The 23,262-nt window shown below is 37.3% G+C and overlaps 1 protein-coding gene across 21 annotated transcripts in view; it reads left to right on the top strand.

Moving 5' to 3' along the window:
• Positions 1–23,262, top strand: part of LRRFIP2 (LRR binding FLII interacting protein 2) — a 117,774-nt gene that overhangs the window by 31,630 nt on the left and 62,882 nt on the right. For 11 of the 21 annotated variants that reach the window (XM_020285564.2, XM_020285561.2, XM_020285566.2 and 8 more), the window contains exon 4: positions 18,887–18,973. In XM_020285564.2, the coding sequence (XP_020141153.1) occupies positions 18,887–18,973 (87 nt within the window). Of the gene's footprint in view, positions 1–18,886; positions 18,974–20,074; positions 20,126–23,262 lie in introns of all 21 variants that reach the window. The other 10 variants (XM_020285544.2, XM_020285542.2, XM_020285554.2 and 7 more) reach the window with 1 other exon arrangement.

Here is a 23,262-nt window from a genome sequence, read left to right as displayed (position 1 = left end):
ATCTTGAGTGGTCAGTTTTTTAATACTTAGAATTTTCCTCTCTGTATGTTATTATTTTGCTATGAAATAACTGAGTTTAATCCACTTATATTAGAACTTATAAGAAAAGTTATTAGAATAAAAGGATATAAAAAGCCAGTATTTCTAGTTTTTATTTCTGTCTTCAGAGCTCTCAATATGCATATGCCACTGTAGTAACAGAGTCAAGGCTCAAATTTAACCTGAAACATGAGAGAGAGCCGGTTTTCTTAAGATTCAAGATTTTATTTGCACGAGTACATAACGTGTGATTTAGTGGTTTTAAAAATTTGGAGGAAATATGTTTTGCAGCTTTAATAGTTATTCGATATGTTCCTTGTGATTCTTTCTCTTTCCTTTAAAGTTTTCATAGCCATTCATGCACTGGATGGTTGGCATTCACATATAGTTCCTAATCCTTATTTTCTCCAGTGGGATCATCCCTTTCACAAAAAAGCATTGCCTTAAGTTAGAAACAAACAAAAACTAACAAATTGCCAAAATAATAAAAATGACAAATAGCTTAATATTTTTTATGTTAAATTTTAAGAGTTTATCTTTCTTCATTTTAAATTGTCTTTTTTTTTTGAAGTGGAAAGGGAATGCCATAAATACAGAAAAATAGCCTCTTTTTCTTCTTACTTCATATGTGTTCTGGTTTCCATGCTTCTCAGTTGGCCAGAAAACAGCAACCAAAGTGAATAAGGAGGAAAAGAAACAGGGCATAAATAAATTCCACAAACTGAAAAATTTACATGCTAAGATATGAAACAGTACATTTTAAAAATTATAGTAAAATGCACATAATGTAAAATTTACCATGTTAACCATTAAGTGTACTGTTCTGTGACATTAAGTACATTTACATTGTTGTGCAACAGTCACCACTGTCCATCTCCAAAATGCTTTTCATCTTGCAAAACCTGAGTGCATTTTTAAAAGATGTTGAAATGTTTGAAGACTGTTTCGTGAAGGCAGGAATGTGGGTGGAGTTAGAAGTCCTGTCATGTCTGTAATAGGCCTGTTGTTGTCTTGCTCTGGGAGCTTTGGCTGTTTATAGCTCTTGGAAGAGCTCAAAGGAGCAGTAGTCAGAAGGAGTCACCAGCAAGTCCCATAGGTGTCAGAAGACCAATCAGAATGCTTACCTCTCATGTGTGTTTGGCTTTGATTGTTTCACAGGTTTGTGGGAGATGCAATTGGAGAGTTGACTTTTAGTGAAAATGATCTGAAAGCACATATCTGGTATATCAAATTGGAGGCCATAGGCAGCTAGCCTTTCAAAAGGAGAAAGATGAGGGTAGAATTTATGCTGTCTTGCAACAGTCAGTTTGGCAAGTGCTATTTTAAATGTTTCCTTTGAGAAAAAATTGAAGCCTCTTGAAGGGTTTACAATAGTCTTTTTAAGGCATCACTGAAGCCTAGATCATTGCTACTTTCTTTGTTTTGGAGCTGAAATTATGAAGAAAACATGTTTTATCACATTTCTTTAAATGGAAGTCATCAAAATGTTGCTTATTTTTGGACCTGATTATCTGAGATTCCTTCTGGCTCTAAAATTCTGTGATTTCTTCCAAGGTCCAGGACCCAAAGAAAATTGAAGTTCATATGCATAGTTCTCTCAAATCCAAAGAATGAATGTCAGACATAGAAACTGACTATCTTTTATAAGAATTGAAATCTAGGCCGGGCGCGGTGGCTCACGCCTGTAATCCTAGCTCTCTGGGAGGCCGAGGCGGGTGGATTGCTCGAGGTCAGGAGTTCGAAACCAGCCTGAGCAAGAGCAAGACCCCGTCTCTACTATAAATAGAAAGAAATTAATTGGCCAACTAATGCATATAGAAAAAATTAGCCGGGCATGGTGGCGCATGCCTGTAGTCCCAGCTACTTGGGAGGCTGAGGCAGAAGGATTGCTTGAGCCAGGAGTTTGAGGTTGCTGTGAGCTAGGCTGACGCCACAGCACTCACTCTAGCCTAGGCAACAAAGTGAGACTCTGTCTCAAAAAAAAAAAAAAAAAAAAAAAAAAAGAATTGAAATCTAGTACAGAAAATACCCAGAGATTTTTATGTTGACCAGAATTTACATATAAACATATTTGATGTACAAACCTATTTGTAATAATAAGGAAGAAAGGAAGCTCCATGGCTGTTTAAATTTGTGGCTGCTAGAACATTTGGATTTCTTTTTAAATGTACAATTCAGTGGCATTAATTACATTTACAATGTTGTGCAATCATCACCACTGTCAATTTGCAAAACCTTTCATTACCCCAGTCAGAAACTCTGTAACCTTTAAGCAGTAATTCCCCATTATCTGCTCTCAGCCCCTGGTAACCTCTAATCTACTTTATGTCTCTGAATTTGCCTATTCTAGATATTTTTTGTAAATGGAATTAGGCAATATTCGTCCTTTTGTGTATGTGGCTATTTCATGGAGCATAATGTTTCAAGATTCATCCATGTTGTAGCATGTATCAGAACTTCATTCCTTTTCTTTTTTTTCCCCTTTAAATAACTTCATTCTCTTTTTATGGTATAATAATATTCCTATATATGTGTATATATATATGACTTTTTGTTTATACATTCATCAGTTGATGCATACTTGGTTAGATTTCATTTTGTTGTCTAAGGAGGTAACAGCTGTTCTAGGTGTCTAGGAGTGAGAACCATTTGTGACTTTTGATTATGGACTAACAGCCTGAGGAGAAGGATATAAAGGGAAAGAATTGTGCTTAGTTTAAAAGATACTTTCCAGTGTTATTGCTTTTTGGAATTAAAATGATAATAACTTGAATTGCTATGGAGACTACTCTGAGAAAAACAAAAATTAAAAAAAAAAGCTTGAAGAGCTAATGGTCTTCTTACAATAATTTCATTACTTTGAATAATTTATTCATTTTTAGACCACAATAAATTAAGGATAAAAACTTTTTGGCAAGGGTAACAGCTTTAAAAATACAAAGAATTGCTATAATCACCAATAATTATGGGCATTAATACCACTTTTCAAGTAACAATTAGTTCCTTTTTTAAAATAACATAAATGTTTTAATGTCATTCATTAAATAATGAGCACCTACTATCTGCAGGTGCTGTGTTATATATGGAGGCTATGAAGTAGACAAGATTAGCATGGTCATTGCCTTTACGGAACTTAGATTCTTAAGGAGAAAATAGACACTAAACAAATAATTACACAGTGAACTAGTTCCTCAGTTTTGAAATATATTTAATGTGGTAATGTCTTGAAACTTATAATTGTCTGTATATGTCACAATCATTGGCAGTCTCAGGTTTGAGGAAATACAGTAATGTATAATGTTTATTTATAGCTGTGTTAAGTGTTTTGAGGGAGCAGTAAATGGTTTTATTAAAGAGTGTATAAATGGAGACTCAAAATGTCTGGGGGCTTTGGGAAAGCTTCCTTGAGGAAGCACCCTTTCAGCTGAGTTCAAAAGTATGAGTGGAATTACTTAAGGGAAAGGGAGTTGTCAGACGTGGGGAAGAGCTTTCCAGTCAGATGAAGAACATAAGACAAGCTCTTGAGATTGAAAGAGTATGGATAATTCAAGGAATAACAACAGCAACAGCTAACATTTAGTGAGCTCTTACTGTATTCTAAGTAAGAATCCAAGGCATGGAGAAGCAAAGTAACTTGCCCATGATGCCCTACCTAGGAAGGGGCAGAGCTGAGATTTGCACTTAGGCTCCCATGCTCTTAACTATAGTACTTACTGTAACATCACTGTAACAGTAAGTTACAGCAAAGAGGGGAATAGCCTGAGAATTAGTCAAGAGCCAGGTCAGGTAGGCCAAAAGTAATCAACCAGGGGAGTGATTTTATCCCCAAGGGGACATTTGGCAATGTATGGAGACATTTTTGCCTGTCACAATGCAGGAGGTTGTGGGGTGGGATGGAGGATGTGCTACTGGCATTTGTGGGTAGAGACCAGGGATGCTGCTGAACATCCTACAGTGCACAGTATGGCCCCCACAATAAAAATGATGTGGCCCAAATGCCAGTAGAGCTGAGATTGAGAACTCTGATGTAGACTCTTATAGACCTTATTTAGGATTTTGATCTGTGTCCTAAAAGCAATGGAAAAACATTGGAAAGTTTTGTGTAGGGGTATGACACGATCAGATTAGTGCTTTAAAAGGCTGAGGGTATGACACAATTAGATTAGTACTTTAAAAGGCTGATTTTACTGTAGGTTGGAGATTATATCAGCGGGAGTTATTTGTGGATGCAAGGAGATGTGTCATGTGACTTGCAGAGATGGTGGTGGTTGGGCTAAGAGCGATGACAGTGAAGGTAGAGGTGGTTGGAATGGAGAGGTAAGTAGTAGATGGTCAACGAGTGGCTGTGGTACAGTGGCAGGGAGGAGAAGTTTTAGCTTGTGCATGTGCATGGATGGTAGGGAACATTCAAGTGGGGAGGGAAGGCCATGAATTTATATTAGCACATGTTGTATTTAAGGTGCCTGTGAGACATCTAAGTGGAGATTTTGAAGAGGCAGTTTTGGGAATGTAGATCAAGATTAAAGGAGAGGTCTGGGCTGTAGATAAACATTTGAGACTTGTGAGCACGTAGACAGTAGTTGAGATCATGAGTGTGGTTGAAATCATCTAGGGAGAAAGTGTAGAGATTAAGATGATCACTCTTCTGACTGAACCCTAAAGTGCTATAGGATTTCAAGGTCATGTCTAGAGATTTTCCTAATTCTGACACTCTTTTTTGTTATTGTATATGTTTTGTTCAGATTGTTCTGTGCAAATTGGATTTGTCTGAAAAAATGACTCCACAGGACACAGAATTACTCCTATTTAAAACACTTTTATGTGTTCTCAGTGGTGGTACACAAAAATTCATAGAAGATTATGAAATTTGAGTTATTTTTTCAATTATGAAAAGTGAATGTTCTCTTTTCCATTTCTACCCAGTTAAAAAAATTGAAATTCTCCCCCTTTGTACTGATAGTTTTTATTAGACAAATCCTTTGAAAGGACAAATCTAAGTTGTGGTTTTAGTCACTTAGGATTCCTTCAAGTGGCATTAATGCATGAATTCAGCCAATTTCCTATGAGTGTGGACCTTTCTCCATGTTTTCCCTATTTACCTAGTGGAACCAAGGCAAAAGAAGAAGGTGGGGAATGTGATTAGGGTAGTACTCCCCTTGAACTTACCTGCTTTCCTTATGTACGGCCTGGCTCTGGTCACTGTTTGCGTGATGACTAGCGTTACTCTCTCAGTATCTTGGTTTGTTCCTCTAACTGGAATTAAGGGAGGATTATTAAGCCCTAAAACTTAGTTTTGTCTTAGTGTGACTGAAAAATATTTGGTTTAGCTTCCACTGTCATAATCTTTGCCATTTCTGTTACTTACAGGGATTTGGAGAAAAAAGATTCAGGTAGCATAATAACCATTAACCTAAATGTGAAACCATTACTAGTAGTACCCCTGAACCCCCAAAAGTATTTTTACTAGAACAATGATTCACATTTCCCCCTTTGGTTAGACATGTCATTGCAGATCCAAAGTTTCACTTATCCTATACTATTTATTAGGTTGTATTCAGACCTCAGGAATAAAATCCTTTACCTTAGGTAGTTTTTCTCATTACAAAAGAATATTTTTGCTGTCAAAAGGTCTCTAATAAGTGGAAGGTATAGTTGTTTGACATCAGAAAAAGGTGGGTTAAAATCCCTAGATTTTATCTAGTCTGTCTTGGTGTTCAGACTCAGAAAATTTTAAATATTTGTCCTCAACTACCAAAAGCTTTAAAAAAAGTGGCTAAACATAATTACATTGTAAGATCTAGTTAAGAAAAATGGTACCTAAGATTTTGTACTGAAGTGAAGTTGCTAGGAAATAGAGTAATAATTTTTATTTGTTAATTTGGAAACCATGGCAACACAATAAATATTATGTCTCTTAATTTGTCATTCAGTGTTCTTTTGGCATGAGTGTCATGGAAGAATAAACAAAATTAAACACAGTCAACTTTTGAGTCTTAGCTACCTGAGTTAGTCATTTTCTTCGAATGTTTCATTTTCTATACTTTTATGGTTCAGATTTCTTGAAATTAAAATATAGCCTGCAAATGGTCAGAGTATAACTTAGTTCTTTTCTCATGCTAGTTGCATAGATTTTATATTATGGATACACACGCAGGCTGGCAATTTCAGATTTTGTTGGCTCAATTCAATGCATTTCTGTCAAATTATGAGTTTTAAGTTTGCCTTCTTTAAAACTATGACATGATCACTGTAGGACAAAAGTTGTAAAGCTGGAAGAATCTCTTCTTTTGAAGGTATTTGAGTGTATGTTTTCATGTACTACTGTTTTTGAAAAAATATTAAATGCAGAAAGGTTTTATTAAGTATTCATGAGTCTCAGACCAAACATTAACAATTGTCAACATTTTGTCACAATTGTTTCAGATCTTTTTATAAAAAGATAGGAAGGTGGGTAGGTAGGGAGAGAGAAGATACAAACCAAGCTTAAGCCCTTTGTTTCACTCCTCAGACCTATTCCTCCCCCTTCTCCTCATAGGGAACCAGTGTAATAAAATCAGAAAGTATCCTTCTTGTCCTCCTTTTAAAAGTTCTGGTATATATCTCTATAAACAGTCTCATTTTATGTTGTTGTTTTTTTAAAATATTGATTTCTAAGTGCTCTGTAACAGACACAGGGGTGTGAAACAGCTAGAACCATGTGGGAAACTGCGAAACTAGTAGTTCAGTATGGCTGGAGAGGACCTGGAGAATGGAAGGAGTTGATGTTGGAGAGGAAGTAGGGATCAGTCCAAAGGATTACTGTGCTGAGGAATTTAAATTTGATTTTGAAAGCTGAGGGGAGCTTTTAAAGGGCAAATCCTTTTCCAGATTTGTATTACAGTATAATAGCTTTAGCCATCATGTGGAGAGTGACTGGTAGAAGGCAGAGTGGTTAGGAAGTTGGTGTAGTAGTCTTGGTGAAAGATGATAAGAGCCTGAATTATGGCAGTGACAGTGGGAATGCAGAGGAATGTTTGGATAGAAGAAATAGTAAAGAGATAGAATCTTGTGGGAGCTGGATAGTTGAGACTTGGTGACTGAATGTGGAGGTAGTATAAAAAAAGAGGGAGGAGCCTTATGATGGTTCTTCCATATTTTGAGTAGTGAGGCTGTTGATGGAGAATATAAAGAGGAAGAAAGATTAAGGGAAAGATTATAAATTAGATTAGGGATACTTTGAGTCTGATGTTCTAGTGGCCCAGCCCAAATTTTTTTTTTTTTTTTTTTGAGACAGAGTCTCACTTTGTTGCCCAGGCTAGAGTGAGTGCCTTGGCGTCAGCCTGGCTCACAGCAACCTCAATCTCCGGGGCTCAGTGATCCTACTGCCTCAGCCTCCCGAGTAGCTGGGACTACAGGCATGCGCCACCATGCCCGGCTAATTTTTTGTATATATATTTTTAGTTGGTCAATTAGTTTCTTTCTATTTTTGGTAGAGACGGGGTCTTGCTCAGGCTGGTTTCGAACTCCTGACCTTGAGCGATCCACCCGCCTCGGCCTCCCAAAGTGCTAGGATTACAGGCGTGAGCCACCGCGCCCGGCCCAGCCCAAATTTTTAATAGCCAGTTGGATTAGGATTGTGGGAGAAGTCTGGCTTGCACCTAAAGATTTTCAGGGTGTCAGTATGATCAAGGAGAGACCATAGAATGAAAAGAGTAAGAGATCAAGCCTGGAAGGGTTGATTATATTAAAATTTAAGGCACTGGCAGAGAAAAATGTGCTTACAAAGTTTTCTGAGGAAGATAAATCAGAGAGTAAAGAGGAAAGCCAAGAGACACTAGTATTGTGGAAAGCCAAAAAATGAGAGTTTTAAGAAGGAATGGGTGGTTAGTGATGTTGGAAGTCCAGGAAGGACAGATTATGAGATAAGAATAGAAATATTCTATTGGGTTTGGTAGTTAGTGGTGATTAGTGACCTTACTACGAGCAATTTCGGTAAGGTGATTTGGGCAGAAGCCAGATTGCAGTCATTTGGAGAGAATGAGAAGTGAAGAAGGAGGTGTGAGAAAGCTTAGCTTTAAAGAGAAGGTAAGGTAGAATTGAACCAGGGTGGGAATTTTTATTGGCTTTTTTTTTTTTTTTTTTTGAGACAGAGTCTCACTCTGTAGCCTGGGCTAGAGTTCTGTAGCATCAGCCTAGCTCACAGCAACCTCAAACTCATGGGCTCAAGCAATCCTTCTTCCTCAGCCTCCTGAGTAGCTGGGACTACAGGCATATGCCACCATGCCTGGCTAATTTTTTTCTATATATTTTTAGTTGGCCAATTAATTTCTTTCTATTTTTAATAGAGATGAGATCTCGCTCTTACTCAGGCTGGTCTCGAACTTCTGACCTTGAGCAATCCTCTCGCCTTGGCCTTGTTTGTTTGATTTTTAAAGATGGAGAGACTTTGAACCTACTTACCACAAGGAGAAAGAACCAGTAGAAGGAGACAGTGGAGACTGGGAAGAGAAGATCAGATAGTTGGGGCAAAGTTGCAGGGCAGGATGGAGTCTACATCATGACATGGAAGGGGCATGTGTGTGAGTTTGGGAGGGTTTTACCTTAAACAGCAGGAGGGCCAGCTCTTCCAATGGGAACACAGAGGAAGTAAGAAGGACGGGTACACAAGGGTACTGAGATGTATGTCAGTGCTTGGGAGAGTGTGTGTGGGGGGAATGTTGTCTTTAGGCCTTAAAATGTCTTCTGTCATGAAAACATTGGCACAGGAGGGGGTAAATACTAAAAGTATCAGACTGGAATAATGAAAAGAGAAAAATGCTGAACTGAGGAGGTTTTTTTTTTTTTTTTTTTTTTTTTTTGAGACAGAGTCTCGCTTTGTTGCCCAGGCTAGAGTGAGTGCCGTGGCGTCAGCCTAGCTCACAGCAACCTCAAACTCCTGGGCTCAAGCAATCCTTCTGCCTCAGCCTCCCGAGTAGCTGGGACTATAGGCATGCGCCACCATGCCCGGCTAATTTTTTGTATATATATTAGTTGGCCAATTAATTTCTTTCTATTTATAGTAGAGACGGGGTCTTGCTCTTGCTCAGGCTGGTTTCGAACTCCTGACATTGAGCAATCCGCCCGCCTCGGCCTCCCCGAGTGCTAGGATTACAGGCGTGAGCCACCGCGCCCGGCCTGAGGAGGTTTTTCATTGAAAAAAACCAATGGAAAAACCTTTTCCATTGATAATGAAGACTATTTAGACTGTATTTCTTGGAAACACCTTCCTGTTTATTTAAAAATATGCTGCAAATTTTTACTGTGACACAGCATTGAGTGGTATATCCCTTTTGTTTTTAAAAGCCTGTGTGGTTCATTGTGCAGTAGTCCCCCCTTATCTGTGGTTATGCTTTCCAAGGTTTTAGTTACTCTAGGTCAACCATGATTTGAAAACATTAAATGGAAAACTCCAGAAATAAACAATTCATAAGTTGTAAATTGTGTGTTGTCCTTAGTAGCTTGATGGAATCTTGTGCCATCCCATCCAGGACACGAATCATCCCTTTGTCCAGGGAGTACTACCATATACTTAGAATGTATGCTTCCTGAAAAAATAGACTCACTTACTTGTGGTTCATTAGATATAGTGCATTAAATACATTTATCTGATGAACCTAACAATTTAAAGTGTCAGAGAGGGAGTGTGTGTGTGTGTGTGTGTGTGTGTGTGTATATTTCTAATGAACTCTCTTGCCTTTTTGAATCTTAGGATGATGGATTCAGACTTTTTAAAAACAAATATGCCTTTCCCCCCCTTCCCAGATAGTCCCAAATGAAATTAATTTAAACATTTTTTTTCCCCCAGAGATGTGATATTACTCTGTTGCCCAGGCTGGAGTGCAGTGGCATGATTGTAGGTCACTACAACCTTCAACTCCTGGGCTCAAGTGATCTTCTTGCCTCAGCCTCCTGAATGCACCACCACATCTGGCTAATGTTTTTAGTTTTTGTTGAGATGGGATCTTGCTATTTTGCCCAGGTTGATCGCAAACTCTTGGCCTTAAGCGATCCTCCCTCCTTGGCTTCCCAAAGTCCTGGAATTATAGGTGTAGGATTACAGGAATTATAGGTGTATGAGCCACTGAGCCCAGCCTAAAAACAAGTTTAACTCAGCGCTTTCCAAACTTATGAGATTATAAAATTCTCTCTCATTTTATATATTAAATTTTATGTACTAGAATTTTATATATTTTAATATTTGTTTAGCTTGGGCATTTTTATGCACTTAGTCTCATCTATTTAAAAAAATGAATTTGAGATATAATTCACATACCTCCAAATTTACCATTTAAAAAATATTCAGTAGTTTTAAGTATATTCACAAGATGTGTAGCCTTCACCTATATCTAATTGGAGAACATTTCTTCAGCCCAAAAAGAAACTCCATACCCATTAGCAGTCACTCTCTATCTCTCCCTCCATCCAGCCCCTGGCAACCAGTAATCTACTTTCTTTCTTTGTGTGTTTACCTATTTTGGACACTTCATGTAAATATAATCACGTAATATGTGTCCTTTTGTGTCTCGCTTCTTTCATTTTCGAGGTTCATCCCCATGTTCTATCCCTGCGGTGGGGAACCTGTGGCCTCAAGGCCACATGTAGCTTTCTGAATCCTTGATCATGGCCTTTTGACTGAATCTAGCTTTTGTAGAACAAATCCCTAGGTGCTTCATTCCTTTCTATGGCTGAATAATATTCCATTGTATGGATAACCCCACATTTTGTTTATTCATTTATCAGTTGACGGATATTTGGATTATTTCTATTCTTTAGCTGTTGTGAATAATGCTGCTAGAAATGGATGTTGGGTTATATGGTATCTCTATGTTTAACTTTTGAGGAACTGCCAAACTGCTTTCCAAAGCAGTTGCACATTTTACATTTCTATCAGCAATGTATGAGGATTCTGATTTCTCTATATCCTTGCCAACACTAGTTATTTTCAGTTAGAAAAAATTTTTATTATAGCTATCGTGGTATTTGTGAAGTGATATCTGAATGTAGGTTTGATTTGCATTCCTCTAACGACTAATGATATTGAGCATCTTTTTATATGCTTATTGGCCTGTTTGTATATCTTCTTTGGAAAATGTCTATTCAAATCCTTTGTTTATTTTATTTTATTTTTTGAGACAGGATTTCGCTCTGTCTCCCAGGCTGGAGTGCAGTGGCCTCATCATAGCTCACTGCAACCTTGAACTCCTGGGCTCAAGCCATCCTCATGCCTCAGCCTTCACAGTAGCTGGGACTACAGGCGTGTGCTAGCATGCCCAGCCAATTTTTCTGTTTTTTTGTTTGTTTGTTTTTTTTTTTTGTAGAGAGGAGGTCTTGCTTTCTTGCTCAGGCTGTTCTCAAACTCCTGGCCTTAAGTGATCCTTCCCCTATGGCTTCCTAGAGTGTTGGGATTATACACATGAGCCACTGCACCTGACTTCCTTTGCTCATTTTAAAATTGAATTATTTGTCTTTTTATTGTATCTCATTTACTTTTTTTTTTTTTTTTTTTTGAGACAGAGTCTCACTTTTGTTGCCCTAGCTAGAGTGAGTGCCATGGCGTCAGCCTAGCTCACAGCAACTTCAAACTCCTGGGCTCAAGCGATCCTCCTGCCTCAGCCTCCCAAATAGCTGGAACTACAGGCATGCGCCGCCATGCCCGGCTAATTTTTTGTATATATACTTTTAGTTGGTCAATTAATTTCTTTCTATTTTTAGTAGAGACGGGGTCTCGCTCAGGCTGGTTTTGAACTCCTGACCTCGAGCAATCCTCTCGCCTCGGCCTCCTAGAGTGCTAGGATTACAGGCGTGAGCCACTGCGCCCGGCCTCTCATTTACTTTTGTTTTCTCAAATTATAAAAGAGCATAATATAAAATTCTGATTATAAAGGAAAAGTTCCTAATGTAAAAGTGCTCAAACCATAGTACATGTTTAGTTCTCATCTTTTTCTAGAAATTCTTTCTTAGTGATCATTATATGATTCCTAATTATTCATTGGGTGATAAAGTGAATATTCTATAAATTTGGAAGGTTTATGAGTTGAAACACAAACTGAAGCATTTTTTCTAGGAGTGATCAAAGCCCATGATTTTCACTGTCATATTATTTTTCCATATGCCCCAGCCATTTAGTGAGAAATAGATTTAATTCTATCCAGATATGTCTTTACTTTTTGTATTATGATTTTTACTACTCTAAGAAGAGTAGATTTCTATGAATATTCAATTAGATATTATATCGTTTGATCAGTCTTCCTGTGCCTCAAATTTGAAAGCATAACAATCAAACTCACTTTTAGAAATCTGATCCTACCTATGTCCATACCACCCTGAATGCACTGGATCTTGGGTCTGGTTAGTACTTGGATGGGAGAAATCTGGTCCTGTGACCTACCTGACTTCACAGGTAACTTCTGAACCTGAATTTCCAGTTCCTGAATTTTTATGTTAACTTTTAACAGTTGGGGTCATATCAGCTTAAAGACCACAAATATTTAAATAATTTAGACTTCTAAATACTTCTGATTTCATATCTTATGTTAACTTTTATTTTTATTTATTTATTTTGAGACATGATCTCACTCTCTCATCTAGGCTAGAGTGTAGTGGCATCATCATAGTTCACTGAAACCTCAAACTCCTGGGCTAAAGTGATTCTCCTGCCTCAGCCTCCCCAGTAGCTGGGACCTGCAGGCATGTGCGACCATGCCCGGCTAGTATTTCTATTTTTAGTAGAGATGAGGTCTTGTTCTTGCTCAGGCTGGTCTCGAACTCATGGCCTCAAGCAAATGCCTTGGCCTCCCAGAGTACTTATGTTAACTTTTAAATTAGGCAACTTTTCTTTGTGAAATATGCATATGATGAAATTTATCATTTTAACCATTTTTAAAGGCATAGTTCATTGACATTACATACATTTAAACTGTTGTGCAATCATTACCAGTATCTTTCTTCAGAACTCTTTCATTATCTAGTACTGAAACTCTGTGCCCATTAAATAATAACTCCCTGTTTTCCCCTATCCCTGGCTTCTGGCAACTACCATTCTACCTTTTGTCTCTATGAATATTTATTTGTTGATTGACAATTCCACCAGATCACTGGATGTCTCTATGAATGACTACTTTCCTCATATAAGTGAAAATATACAGTATTTTTCTCTTTGTGTCTGGCTTATTTCAGTTAGCACAATGTCTTCAAGATTTATCCATGTTGTAGCATATGTCAAAATTTTCTTCCTTTTTAAGGCCTGAATAGTCCATTGTATGTATATACCATATACTATAATTTGTTTATTTGTTCATCCATCAATAGACATTGAGTTGTTTCTATCTTTTGATTGTTGTTAATAATGGTGTTATAATCATTGGTGTGCAAACCTGCTGAGTCTCTGCTTTCAGTTTTTTTGTATATATACACCCATAAATGGAATTATTAGGTCAAGTGATAATTCTGTGTTTAGTTTTTTAAAAACCAACTTTTTTTTTTTTTTTGAGACAGAGTCTCGCTTTGTTGCCCAGGCTAGAGTGAGTGCCGTGGCATCAGCCTAGCTCACAGCAACCTCAAACTCCTGGGCTCAGGCAATCCTCCTGCCTCAGCCTTCCGAGTAGCTGGGACTACAGGCATGCGCCACCATGCCCGGATAATTTTTTCTATATATATTAGTTGGCCAATTAATTTCTTTCTATTTATATAATAGAGACGGGGTCTCGCTCTTGCTCATGCTGGTTTCGAACTCCTGACCTCGAGCAATCCGCCCGCCTCGGCTTCTCAGAGTGCTAGGATTACAGGCGTGAGCCAAAACCAGGCGTGAGTCAAACCGCACCCGGCCAAAACCAACTTTATTTTGAACTTAGTTATACACCTTTGTGTTCCTTGCAAACACGTTAGACTAACAAGAAAAATCTTTGTGGTCCTTTATTGTTATGTCCCATTTATTTTATATGTGTGAGGTATGTGGTAAGATGAAACCATAGCAGCTTTTTTATTTAATTGTATTCTGAGATAAAAATGCTAGTGTTACTACCTGTAGAAGCATGCTTTATGTACCCATAACTGCCTATTTAAGATATATGTCAGAATATGTTATTGAGTACGTTTTCCCTACTAGGTCGGAATTAGTGTTGGTTGCTTGCTACTCCTGTCAGCATTACTTCAGGCATCTAGTAGCAATGTATAGAAAGAACCAAATAACAAGCACCACATGTACTCATCATCCAGTTGATATTAACTGACCAACACTTAAGTGCACATATAGTGGTAACATTCATCGGGGGTCGGGCAGATGGAATGGGGGAGGGGAGCATACATACCTAATGAGTGCAGTGCACACCGTCTGTGAGATGGACACACTTGAAGCTCTGACTCGGGTGGGACAAAGGCAGTATCTGTAACCTAAATATTTGTGCCCCCATAATATGCTGGAATAAAAAAGAACCAGATAGAGTAATTTAAATCCTGTTTACCTCTTTTATTGTATTGATTGATTGAGACAGAGTCTCATTTTGTTGCCCTGGGTAGAGTGCAGTGGTGTCATCATAACTACTGCAATGTCAAACTCCTGGGCTAAAGCGATGCTCTTGCCTCAGCCTCCCAAGTAGCTGGGACTACAGACACATGCTATGGCACCCAGCTAATTTTTCTATTTGTAGTAGAGAAGGGGTCTTGCTCTTGCTCAGGCTGGTCTCTAACTCTTGAGCTCAAGCATTCCTCCTGCCTCAGTCCCCCAGAATGCTAGAATTACTTACAGGCATGAGCCACCATGTCTGGCCCTGTTTACCTCTTTTAGATCTTGTAGTTTAGTGGCCTTTTTCAACACCGTCTCCAAGAGAGTTAATATCTGAGTTGGCTAAGTAACAAAGGGAAGGGCGTTCGTGTGTCTCTGAAGCCTGTGTTCTTTCTGTTTCCTTCCCTTTTGTTGTGAAAGAAGTCTTATTAAAGAATAGATTTCAATTACATATAATTTAGGTTTTGTGAGGGAAGTCTCATTTTAGTATAGATTATGCAGAATTGGCCACATCCTAGAAGGATGAAATTGGCATTCTTGAGTTAAATTTCTAAGGGATGCTTCAAGTACAAAGCTACCATACATGGAAATGAAAAATTCCTACACATTGCTTTGCCTTTATTAAATTAAAAAGGTTTGAAACTTTTTATACTTTGTAATTTTAAAAAGTATTTGCTGTCTACTGAAGCATAAAAGCCTTGAGGTCTTTTTGTATTAAAATACAAACTCTAGTAAAAATGTAGTGTCTAATCAGAGAATTATAGAGAAGGCAGGTAACTTGAAGCAGAACATAGGTTTTTTTTTTTTTTTTTTTTTTTTGAGACAGAGTCTCACTTTGTTGCCCAGGCTAGAGTGAGTGCCGTGGCGTCAGCCTGGCTCACAGCAACCTCAAACCCCTGGGCTCAAGCAATCCTCCTGCCTCAGCCTCCCGAGTAGCTGGGACTACAGGCATGTGCCACCATGCCCGGCTAATTTTTTGTATATATATTTTTAGTTGGTCAATTAATTTCTTTCTATTTTTGGTAGAGACGGGGTCTCGCTCAGGCTGGTTTCGAACTCCTGACCTTGAGCGATCCGCCTGCCTCGGCCTCCCAAAGTGCTAGGATTACAGGCGTGAGCCACCACGCCCAGCCAGAACATAGGTTTTTTAAAGATCTATCTCATATGTAAAATTCATGTGAGAATACTAATTGCCAAAGTAGTCGCACATTTTACATTTTTACCGGCAATGTATGAGGATTCTGATTTCTCTATATCCTTGCCAACACTCGTTATTTTCAGCTAGAAAAAATTTTTTATTATAGCTATCCTAGTATGTGTGAAGTGATATCTGATTGTGGGTTTGATTTGCATTCCTCTAATGACTAATGAAATTGAGCATCTTTTTATATGCTTATTGGCCAGTTTGTATATCTTCTTTGGAAAATGTGTATTCAAACCCTTGGCTTATTTTATTTTATTTTATTTTTTGAGACAGGATTTCGCCCTATCTCCCAGCTTGAGGTTGGTAGATTACAATTTTGTTTTGTTTTGTTTTGTTTTAGACTTCTCATTCTGTTGCCCCGGCTAGAGTGCCGTGGGATCAGTTTAGCTCACAGCAACCTCAAACTCCTGGGCTCAAGCAATCCTCCTGCCTCAGCCTCCCAAGTAGCTGGGACTACAGGCATGCACCAGCATGCCCGGCTAATATTTTCTATATATTTTTAGTTGGCTAATTAATTTCTTTCTATTTTTATTAGGGAAGTGGTCTTGCTCTTGCTCAGGCTGGTTTCGAACTCCTGACCTTGAGCAATCTGCCTACCTCGGCCTCCCAGAGGGTAGATTACAATTTACTTTGCATGGTTTTTGCTATTAAAAGGGACATTTGCTATTAATTTGCTATTATCAAAATTGGGATAGTTGAATAGGAGTTAACTACGTAACTGTCTCTGCTTTAGAACCCTACCATGACCTTGCCAGGCAAAACTAATTTCTCCCTTTCTGCATGTTTCCTTCCCATGCACTTCTGTCTCCTTAAACTTGGATTATAAATAGCCTTATTTAGGGTAGAGATGTTGTATCTTACTCTGTATTTTCAGCACCTAGTATAATTGTTTACATGCAGTAGATCCCTTTAAACATTGGGTGAGTCTCTTCTTATCATGCAGCTTGGGCACAAATATGACAACATGTGAAGAAGCAACTACTGTAGTTATCACGGGATAATCTAAATCAGAGTTAGGATGTGGTCAAAAACAGGAAACCACTAAAAGACAGAAATCAGAGAGAAGATTTTTAAGTTTCATGTGGTACAGCAAGCTATTTCTTTACCTCATTTCCTTGATACTGTGGCCCAAGGCTTGAAATTCATTAGTTTATTTAGTAGACCTTGAGGCATGAAAGGTGTGGGGTGACAGATATGCAATTTTAACACAATGTAATAAAGCCACAATAGAGGCATGCATATAGAGTATTGCTCTATGAAAGAGGGAATGGGGGAAATCTTCATAGGATGTGATATTTTAGCTAAATAACAGTTTGTAAAGAGAGGCTTAACAGAACACAGTAGAGTCCAAGAACAGTGAGATATGGGGTGTACCTAGTACTTGTGGAACAAGTCGAGTAGTCCCTCCTTATCCATGGGGGACACATTCCAAGCCCCCTAGCAGATGCCTGAAACCTCGGATAGTACTGAAACTGATTGCCATCAATCGGGACACATTTTTATTGATATCTTCCACCCACACATGTAATGCCTTTTCCATCTTAATTAAGCACTCACTTATCACACTGTGTCTATAACTTATGCAGTTTGAGGTGTGACAGCAAAACTAGTATAAATTTCTTTTTCCCTCACAATTTCACAGATTGAAGATTTGTTCTTACTGTAGATCTTAGCAACCTCAGTGGATGATTTTTATTCTTTCCCTGTGAAGTCAAGAACTTTTACCTTTTCATTTCAAGGAAGCACTTTATAGCTTCTCTTTGTCATATCCAAATTGCCAGCATCACTCTTGCTCTTTGGGGCCATTATTAAATATAATAAAGGTTACTTGAATACAAGCACTGAGATCTGATAACTGAGACAGCTACTAAGTGACTAACAGGTGGGTAGCATAGACAGTGTGGATACACTAGACAAAGGGATGATTCATGCGCTGTGAGATTTTATCATGCCACTAGGAATGGTGAGAAATTTGGAACTTATAAATTCTTTCTGGAGTTTTTCATTTAATATATTTGGACCTTGGTTAACTGTGGGTAACTGAAACTTGGACAAATGAGGACTACTATATTGGGAAATAAAGTAAAGACCTGTCTGTTAAGAGCCTTATTTCCATTTTTGCCTCTCGTCTTTCGTCTCTTCTCTCTGTGCTGTTCTATGAAATTTTTGCTTTAACCATAAGTAATACAGAGCTAGTATAGGATTTTACACAGCAGAATGACATGATCAGAATTGTGTTTTGAAAGAGTGATTTGTCAGTCATATAACATGTAGAAGATGAATTATAAGGCAGATTCTGGAAGTAAGTAGATGGATTTGGAGGCAATTACAGTAGTCTGAGCAAGAGATGAGGAGTTCTTATGGTATGATTCCATTTATATGAAATGTCAGAATAAACAAATTCATACAGTCAGAAAGTAGATTAGAGGTTGCCAAAAACTGAGGGGAAGGATTAATGGGGAGTGACTATTAATGAGTATGGAGTTTCGTTTTTGGGTGATGAAATTGTTTTGGAATTAGATAGTCGTGATGATTGCATGTCCTTGTGAATATACTAAAAACCAATGAATTGTATACTTGGTGAATCTGATGGTATGTGAATTATATCTCAATTTTAAAACAGAGAGGTGGGGGCAGGGAAAGAGAGAGAGAGTGAGTGAGTGATAAAAAAAGTTCCTGAAACAAGCAATAAAGAAAGCTGAAATGGGTTTGAGAGACTCAGTCATAGAGAACTGATAGTAATTGGAGGCTGAATGTTGGCAACATCCAAAATAAAATAGCAGTTAGTTCTGAAGTTTCTAGTTTGTATAATTGAATTAATAGGGAAGGAAATGCTGGAAAAACAGCAAGTTTGGAGAGCCATTTAATGAACTGTGTTGAGTGTGTAATCAAGGCAAGCAGTTAAAGGTAAAGGCCTAGATCTGAGGAAAGACTTTGGGACGAGAGAGAGAAGTGAGTATACAGGAGTTGACTGAAGCAGTTAAGTCAAGCTTGCTGATAGATGATGTCTTGTCCCCTCTAACCCCTTTGGAAGTTAATGTCTCATTTGTTCCTTATCCTCAAATCTGGTGTAGAGATTCTTTTTGTTTTTGTTGTATAAAGCTGAGTTTTATATTACTTTTCAGGCAGAGGCAAGATTGGCAGCAAAACGGGCCGCCCGGGCAGAAGCAAGAGATATACGCATGAGAGAACTGGAACGACAGCAAAAAGAGGTAATTTGAGGGAATAACTCTTAATTTCATGATTGTCCCCTCCAAATTCAGTACTTGGCTAGTGCTGCTAAGTGCTGTACTTATATTAGTTAAAGTAGATTTAGAGATGACAAAGTTATTTAGTATAGCCCTAAATGTCCTAGGATTTTGATTATATTATGATATCTGTATAGTAAAACACTGTGAAGTCATTTAGCCTTATAATTTTGAAGCATATTTAATAATGAAGAAAAATATTCTTGTAAAAAAATGAGAAACAAAACCCATACCAAAAGAATTTTGGTAAGACCTCAATTGTGTGTTACAAAACCTAGTATCTATCCATATATAGCATCAAAAACTACTAGAAAAGTGATTATTACTATTACTTTGGTTTGTCTGTAGTAGAATTGTTGTTGGTTTTACTTTCTTCCTATGCTTTTCTATAGTTTACAGATTTTCAATATGCTTTTATCATCAGAAAGCAGGAAAAAAGTTAAAAAAGCAGGCATATAAAATTGAGCTAAGTAAAATGAAACGAATAATCTTTTGCTGTTCCCTTCTGACATAAGTTTACTTGGCCCTGAAAATTCCTGTAATAAATATTTTTGATGTTGTAGTAGTATGATGGGGGGAAAAACATGTGGGAACAGTATTATATACTTTCTTTTGATTTTGGTGGTGGATTTTCCGCTAACAAATTAAAAGGAAATTTATATATTCCATATTGTCATAGCTCAAAAAAACCCAGTAACATTTGATATGTTGGTATTTTTTTTAAACTCTTATATACAGTTTCAGATATTGAATGTAATTCATGGCTTAAAATGAAAATGTTGCAATGCATTGTCTTTTTACTCCTAAAATCATTATACTAAATATTATAAAAAGCAGATGAGGTAGTTATTAAATATAACTTCTATTTATGGTCCTCTAAGCTATAGAGAACCTTGTATCTCTTACTGAACATATTTAGCTTAGTAATCGTCTATATTTTGAATGTGTAACTTTGTGTCACCTATCATTGCCCTTTAGGACAAATGTATATGATTAATTAAAGGCTTTAAAAGAGAATGTAATATGTTGGAAACTGTTTAGTGTATGAAACTTTTGCATTTGTAGCACTCTCATCATTCTTTTGATCGGAAATGGGGACAGATTCAGAAGTGGCTGGTAGGCCAGGATTGCCTGTCCTGCATGTTGTGATCAGTTGCTGAAATAATGCAGTCTTGATGTAAAACATTGACTAATAGTTTGTCAAGTAGGAATGTTTGGCCTGTGTGAACCTAAAGGTCAGAATGTTTATTCTGTCTATGGTGGACCAAAAGTGTACTTGGAGTCCAGCTGTTTCCTGTTGTGATCAGTATGCTCACCTTCATCTCATGAATACTCCTGCTCAAAAAAGACCGAGAAAATGAATGTGTGTTTTCTTTTTATGGGTTTGTTCTTTTTTCCCCATCCTCTTCCTCTCCCTTCCCTTAAAAAAAAAAAAAGAAACACAAAAACTAAGTCCACAGTGAGAAATGACCCAAGTTATTCTGTCATCTCCTCTGAAAATTACTCTTATTATGTCAGCTCTCTCAGCTCCTTTTCAAGTCCTCTGCCACTACTCCCTAATTTGTTGGCTGCAAAAGCAAATTGTAAACCAGTAGAATGTTACTGTGAATCATTCCTGAGTTTGAGCTTTTTTCAAGGTTGATAAGTACCCCCATTGTCTCCTATAACAGGAGTTCTTAACTTGGTATGTGACTAGACTTGGGAGGTGAGATACGAAGCCTTAAAATCTCATGCAAACTTTTGAATGTATGTATTTTTATGGGAAATACCCACAGGTATATTTAACATTACTTTCTCAAAGGAGTCTGTGATTCCTAAAGGGTTAGGAACCACTAATTGCTGTTAAACAAGCAACTTTCATAAGCAGATCTGTTCTATAGCAGCATCTTAAGGTGCAACCAGAATTAAAATATTTATGACTATAATGACCTTCAAATTTAAAATTTTATCATAATTCTCATTTTGACATTGTTTTAGAAAAGAGAAAAAGGATATTTGGGCACTGGAAATTAAATGACCCTCTGTGTGTGTGTGTGTGTGTGTGTGTGTGTGTGTTTGGATTTTGCAGTGGAATCTGTCCTTTCTTTTAACTAAAGCTAGCCTTATTAATTTTATTTGACATGTCTTCTGCATGTAACTGGGTTAATATTTTTGCTGATGCAGTAAGAATGTTTTTTGTCAATGAAAGAAATCACTTTTACTTGCACGTTTTCCATGCAGATATTAGTTTGTTATTTTAATTATGTATTATAGTTGTAAAATTAAATTATATAATATTTTAATATCTTAGGGAAACCCCAAAAACCATTAAGTGAAGAGAAAAGTCTATATTAAAAGTTTAATATTTGACTTCTGTGTTCAAGGGCCATGAAGATAAACAATTAAAGAAAAATCTTTGTGAAACATGTGCGATTCAGACATTGAGTGTGCTAGATTTTCATAGATGGAGGAGTAGTTTAGGGTAGAGTCTTAAAATACAGGTGGTGACTAACTCAGAGTCTTGATTGACAGCTAGGATTTGGACATGCAGAAAAAGTAGAGTTTAGTTTCAAATGGGAGTAATTATCACTTCTGACCCCATCTTTTACTTGCTTTTAGTCTTTTTAAACTGATTGTCTTTTCTTATCCTTGTCTTTCTGGCTGCTTTGTCTGTGAACTCAGAGCAGAAGTTGCCATGTGATGGGCAGTATAAAACATAAATGGCTAATAAGTTTATAGTAAAATAAACAATACATATACATGCAATAGGATTGTCAGTTGCTAGAAGAAAGAATCTTTCCATATTAAAAATTTTCCCTAATTTTAATACTCTTTTGTGTGGGGGTGGGATGTTGAGATGTGAATAAGGAATGCAAGGGCATGGGGCTTAGGAATGAAGCTAACTTTGAGTGCGTACTATATACCAGCACTGTGCTAGTGCTTCTTATGTAGGTTTTAATTTCACATTATAAGATGGGTATTAGAATTTATAAGACAGAATCTATAAGACAGAGCCAGAGTTTGAAGGTGTGAGAAAGTGCCACAGCTGCTAACGAGTTGGAAGGTGAAAAGACCAAGAAGAAAAGGGCCCAGGTCTTCCTGGGCCTCCAAATAGTCTTAGTTTAGCCAACTTTCCATGAGCCTAATGATTCTGTTTTTAAACTGGATATCTTAATCAGTAGTATGTCTGAAAGAGTAAATGTATGTCTGGAAGAATAAATACAGTTTCTGAAGTTTCCTAAGTTGAAACTGAAGGAATGATTCCAAGCTTGCATAGTTGGAAAAAAAAAAAAAAAGAAAGAAAGAAACTGAAGGAATGACTTCAGCCCTGACTTAATATGATTTGTTGACAGATAAGATGGGCAATTGTATTCATGGGGCTGTAGTTTTCTTTTAATGAAACTACTTCATCCTTACTTCAAGTAAACGTTTCAAAACAGAGTATGTTTCATTTTCATTACTTTAAATGTATTAAAATGTAGTTTTCCAGAAGATTTTTAACAGATATACGTCCACTTTTTAAGACATTGCTGTTTGTTCGTTCTTGGGCTCTTTTGTACTAGTAAGGACTTCTGGCATAATGACAATGTATTGTTTTCCTGAGTAGGGAAGAAAGGGATACTCTGCCTTGTAATTGGCACATAGGAACACAGTTTGCTGTAATCGTTTCTATTTGGTCACTGGTGCTATTACTTCAAGAAAAGCCAATTGACAATGTAAATACTACTCTAGTAATACCTAGGAAATGAAGCCTTTTGTTCTTCCAGAGAAGGAGGAATCTCTGAGTGAAAACCAGAATACCTTGCCATTTTCTTCTTATTTTTTTTCTATGTAATTAGTGGAGATTTAGCCAGTGTAGGATGTTATCTTTATGGTTCAGTGGTCTGGTGAGTCAGAAGGTCTGAATGCTGGTCCCAGCTTTATGACCTTGTAGATTCTTACTTAATCCTTCTGTGTTGCAACTTTCTTTACTGTAAAATGAAGGGATCAGAGATGATCTCTAAGGACCCTTCTACCTCTTAAAAATAATTGTAGAGTTGCTACCAGGGTCTTGTTATGCAAGAGTTTCCTTTTGTTTCCCCTAACATTTGCCACTATGCAAACCTATTTGAGGTAGGAAGAGTAATTAATAACTACCCATATGCTTTGAGAGTGGTGCTATTTGGCAGACTCTTAGTAGCATACATATTTTGAGTTTTTTTGGTGTAGTTAAAATTTGCTTTGAGCTTGCCTTACTGTTTTACCTAAACGTATATTTGTCAGATAGATTTAGG

This window comes from Microcebus murinus, chromosome 1 (genome assembly GCF_040939455.1).
Source record: "Microcebus murinus isolate Inina chromosome 1, M.murinus_Inina_mat1.0, whole genome shotgun sequence".
NCBI classification, from domain to species: domain Eukaryota; kingdom Metazoa; phylum Chordata; class Mammalia; order Primates; family Cheirogaleidae; genus Microcebus; species Microcebus murinus.
This window is presented reverse-complemented; position numbering and strand designations above follow the sequence as displayed.